Source organism: Sus scrofa, chromosome 6 (assembly GCF_000003025.6).
Source record: "Sus scrofa isolate TJ Tabasco breed Duroc chromosome 6, Sscrofa11.1, whole genome shotgun sequence".
Classification (NCBI taxonomy): domain Eukaryota; kingdom Metazoa; phylum Chordata; class Mammalia; order Artiodactyla; family Suidae; genus Sus; species Sus scrofa.
The window spans coordinates 64,663,900-64,668,325 of NC_010448.4; the positions used below are offsets into that span (position 1 = coordinate 64,663,900).

Below are 4,426 nucleotides of genomic sequence, written 5' to 3' on the forward strand. Positions count from 1 at the left end.
CTTCTGGGGCTACACGGAGCAGTGAGGGGCCCTGACCTCAAAGCCAGAGCAGGGACACGTGTGCCCAGAGACAGAGCCAGCAGGCCCAGAAGGCCCCTGCTTATCTACCCCATGAGATGGAGTCCGGGCTCATGGGGTAAAGAGAAATCCCTGAGGGCTTCCTGGAGGAGTCTGCCTTCAAACGTTCTACGTGCCTGCTGTGCTGGAGCAGTGGGCATTGCCCCTCCAACCTGGACCTGTGCCCGGTGAGCAAAGGGAAGCGTGTTTGTCCCCCTCCAAACAGCAGTTCCCTCCAGACAGGGCCAGAGATGCCAGATTCAAAGGCTGGCCCAGGCTGGCCTTTTTCTCCCGCTCTAAGGCTAGTAGGCCTCAGGCTGGCAGGCTCACCAACACTGCCCACAGGAACGGCTTGCCCTCCCCGTGGGGAGGTCCAGAGGCACCGGCGCCCAGCCCCTAAGGGCCTCTGATGCCCTGGGCACAATTGTTGCCTTGGCTGGATTGTTACATAGGGGACGTCCGCCCTGAAAAGGCCCAGACGCCCGGGCTTCCTGAGGGGAGTGGGTCTCTGCGTGAGGATGGAGAGCTCCAGGGGCCCAGCCGTCTGCTAGCCCTGCCCAGGAGGCTCCCGAGAACTGTGGAACCCTGTGCCCTCGAGACTTCCAGAGCAGCCCCGTGTGTCACAGAGCGGCCCGCGAGGCTTCCGTCTTTGCTTGGCTGAGCGCAGATGAGGATGCTGCAGACATGTTTAACCCTCATGTGTTAGATTCTCCAGCCGTGATTTTCGACAATGGTTCCGGGCTCTGCAAGGCGGGGCTGTCTGGAGAGATCGGTCCCCGCCACGTGGTCAGCTCTGTCGTGGGGCACCCCAAGTTCAAGATGCCTTCGACGGGAGCCAATCAGAAGAAGTACTTTGTGGGGGAAGAGGCCCTGCACAGGTACGAGGTCTTGCACCTGCACTACCCCATTGAGCGGGGCCTGATCACGGGCTGGGACGACATGGAGAAGCTCTGGAAGCACCTCTTCGAGTGGGAGCTGGGGGTCAAGGCCAGCGACCGGCCGGTGCTCATGACCGAGCCCTCGCTGAACCCCAGGGAGACCCGCGAGAAGATGGCCGAAGTCATGTTCGAGGGCTTCGCCGTGCCCGCCTTCTACCTGTCGGACCAGGCGGTGCTGGCCCTCTACGCCTCGGCCTGCGTCACGGGCCTGGTGGTGGACAGCGGGGACGGGGTCACCTGCACCGTCCCCATCTTCGAGGGCTACTCCCTGCCCCACGCCGTCACCAAGCTCTACGTGGCGGGGAGGGACATCACGGAGCACCTCACGCGGCTGCTGCTGGCCAGCGGCAGGGCCTTCCCCTGCGTGCTGGACAAGGCGCTGGTGGACGACCTCAAGGAGAAGCTGTGCTACGTGGCCCTGGAACCGGACAAGGAGCTGTCGCGGAGGTCGGAGGACGTGCTGCGGGAGTACAAGCTGCCGGACGGGAACATCGTCCCCATCGGGGACCAGCTCTACCAGGCGCCCGAGGCCCTGTTCTCGCCCGACCAGCTGGGCATCCAAAACCCGGGCCTCTCCAAGATGGCCTCGTGCAGCATCACCAAGTGCGACGCCGACATCCAGAAGACGCTTTTCGGGGAGATCGTGCTGTCCGGGGGGACCACCCTGTTCCAGGGGCTGGACGACCGGCTTCTCAAGGAGCTGGAGCAGCTGGCTCCCAAAGGGACCCCCATCAAGATCACGGCGCCACCCGACCGGTGGTTCTCCACCTGGATCGGCGCCTCCATCGTCACCTCCCTGAGCAGCTTCAGGCAGATGTGGGTCACCTCCGCAGACTTCAAGGAGTTCGGGACGTCCGTGGTCCAGAGAAGGTGCTTCTGAGGGGCCCCGCGCGTGGGGCAGCTGCGGTGGGAAGCGAGCTCGCGGCTCGGCCTCCGCAGGATGTTCAATAAAAGGCAGAAGGGTGCAGCCTTTGGCCGTGTCGGGCTTGGTTCTTTCTCGGTGGCAACGGCATGATTTCTGGCTGGGGCTGGGGGGTGCCTCTCTTTGCAGTGGTCTGCCCCTCCACCCCCCAGGCTCCCCACACCCCCAGCCTCTTTCTCCAGAGAAAGCCCTGGGCTGTGACTTGAGCGTCCAGCTGCAGTCTGTGGCCAGAGCAGGGCCTGCCCAGAGCGTGATCCCACAGCCGGGAATCTGCCCTTAGACGGGCGGGCGGGGCGGGGGCGGGGGACGCAGCCTTGTCCTGGGAGTCGCGAAATCCCCCCTCCCCGGGAAAGTATTGGTGGGCATCTGCCTCTCTGGGGCCAGGCAGCCGAGGGGGATGACCCCCGCCCTGAGGGGATGGCTGAGGGCTGGAGCAGAAGGTGCCGAGAGCTGGGGGCCCTGCTTCCCCGGGGGAGTTCAAGACTCACTGGTGATTATGGGGGTGTTTCTGTTGGCTTGTACTTTCAAAGACGCCGATGGTGTTGTTGCGGGGGGAGAATACTGGAGGCAGAGTTATCGGCCATCAATGAAGTCACATTTGAATAAATTAGGCAGAGGGAATTTTCCCACATGACGGGGTGGGATTCTCTGAAAACGTTATTGGGGGAATGTCCAGAGATTCCTTTATGAAACGAATCCCCTTTTCTGTTAAAGAAAGCAGCAGCTCTTTCTCACGTACGTGTCTATGTACACATATGTGAACACGTATTTTTACGGGGTCTGAAGTGCGTAGAAAGAAGCTACTGCGGGTTGGTGGGGGAAGAGGGGATAAGAGGTCATGGGGGGGGGGTCTTTTTAGAAAATTGTACTAAAGAAATGCAGCCTGAATGAAATAAATCCGTCTGTCTGAATGGCGTGTGCCTGTGTGTATTTGATGTTTTTGCCCTGGTAGGTCCTTTCCCAGCCTTTTGCCCTCAAAGTCCCTGTGCCATGTTTGCAACGCATATACTGTTATTGGAAGGTAGCAGAATGTTGAGTTTTTTAAACAATTTTTTTTAATTTTTGTGTTTCATCGGCATATGTAGACCGTTTAGGTTTAAGGGAGTATACGCCATTCTGCTGTTTTGTTCTCTCTGTTTCTTTTGTCTTACTTTTGGAACCATGCCCTACGGGGCACACAGAAACTGGAACATCCTGGGCTTGCCTTACGGCTCGTGGAAAAGCTCTCCGCTGGAAGCGGCCTGCACTGAGCGAGCTCACTTAACCGTCTTGTTGCCAATTGCACCTCCGTAAGCTCACGAAGCCCAAACTGTAGGAGGTTTGCCAGAGTCGTTTGCAGGAACCTGGAGTCAGCTGGGTCTGGTTGAGGGGAGCCTGCTCACCCTGGCTGGGCCTGCCCACCCGAAAACTGCCCCGAGCAGGTGTCCTACCAGTGGCTTTTAATGTCCAAAAACTGCCCCCTGATCACGTGTCCCATGAGGAAGCAAAGACTCAGATACGCCTGCCCTCCCTTTTCTCAGCCCTCTGATCACCTTACCCCACGTGTGAGACACCCTGCTTCTTTTTATTTTTTGTCTTTTTAGGCCCACACCCGCTGCATATGGAGGTTCCCAGGCTAGGGGTCAAACCGGAGCTGCAGCTGCTGGCCTCCACCACAGCCACAGCCATGCCAGACCCGAGCCGCGTCTGCAACCTACACCACAGCTCACGGCAACGCCGGATCCTTAACCCACAGAGCGAGCCCAGGGATCGAACCCATGTCCCCATGGATACCAGTTGGGTTTGTTATGCTGAGCCACGATGGGAACTCAGACACCCTGCTTCTTTACCCTTGGCCTCCAGGAAGGCGGATCTGAGATTGGCTCTCCCACCTCCCGGATCGGCTGCCTTTTGAATAAAACTTTATTTGCTGCACGTTTCAATGACTCAGCGTCGGGCTTGCCATGTGTTGGGCAAGCCACCCCGGCTCTGTAAACCCTTCCTGCGGGTTCCCCGAACATTTTTTAGGATTCCCGCTTCATTTATTGATAGGATTTTGAGTGTGTTGCTTTGCACTGATTTCTTGGTGATGCCTCTGGGTGAATACCACCGGCCGCTGGCGATAACATTCTTAGCACTTGGAATGAAAGGTGTTTGCCTCCCTTTCCCCTCCCAACTCCGACATAGAATGGTCTTATGTTCTTCCTTCCACCCTCAAGGGATTTCAGAAATTCATGGCACGAGAGGGGGATGTGACTAACCCGTGTCCTTTTGCCAGTTCTGGAGTTCCGAGCCGCCTCTGGCAAAGCTTTCCTTTTTGTCTAGAGAATGTCCCTTGGAGATTCTTTAAGGGTAGGTTTGCTGGCAACAGATTCTCCTCATCTTCCACCGTTTGAAGGTGTCTTTACTTCCCCGTCATTCTTGAAGGATATTTCCACTGGACATAGAGTCCAGTTCCCCATTTTCTTTGAGGACATGAAGAGCATGGTGATGGTTCCTCACCGTGGCCTCTGTGGTCTCAGGTCAGAAA

The 4,426-nt window shown here is 57.9% G+C and overlaps 1 protein-coding gene across 1 annotated transcript; it reads left to right on the plus strand.

The window, feature by feature from the left end:
• Positions 585 to 1,875, plus strand: ACTRT2 (actin related protein T2). The gene has a single exon (XM_003127512.4). The coding sequence runs from the start codon at positions 742 to 744 to the stop codon at positions 1,873 to 1,875; it is 1,134 nt and encodes a 377-aa protein (XP_003127560.1). The 5' UTR covers positions 585 to 741.

Bases quoted from the DNA above. Each gene is read 5' to 3' on its own strand.
- ACTRT2 (XM_003127512.4), top strand. From the start codon at position 742: ATGTTTAACCCTCATGTGTTAGATTCTCCAGCCGTGATTTTCGACAAT.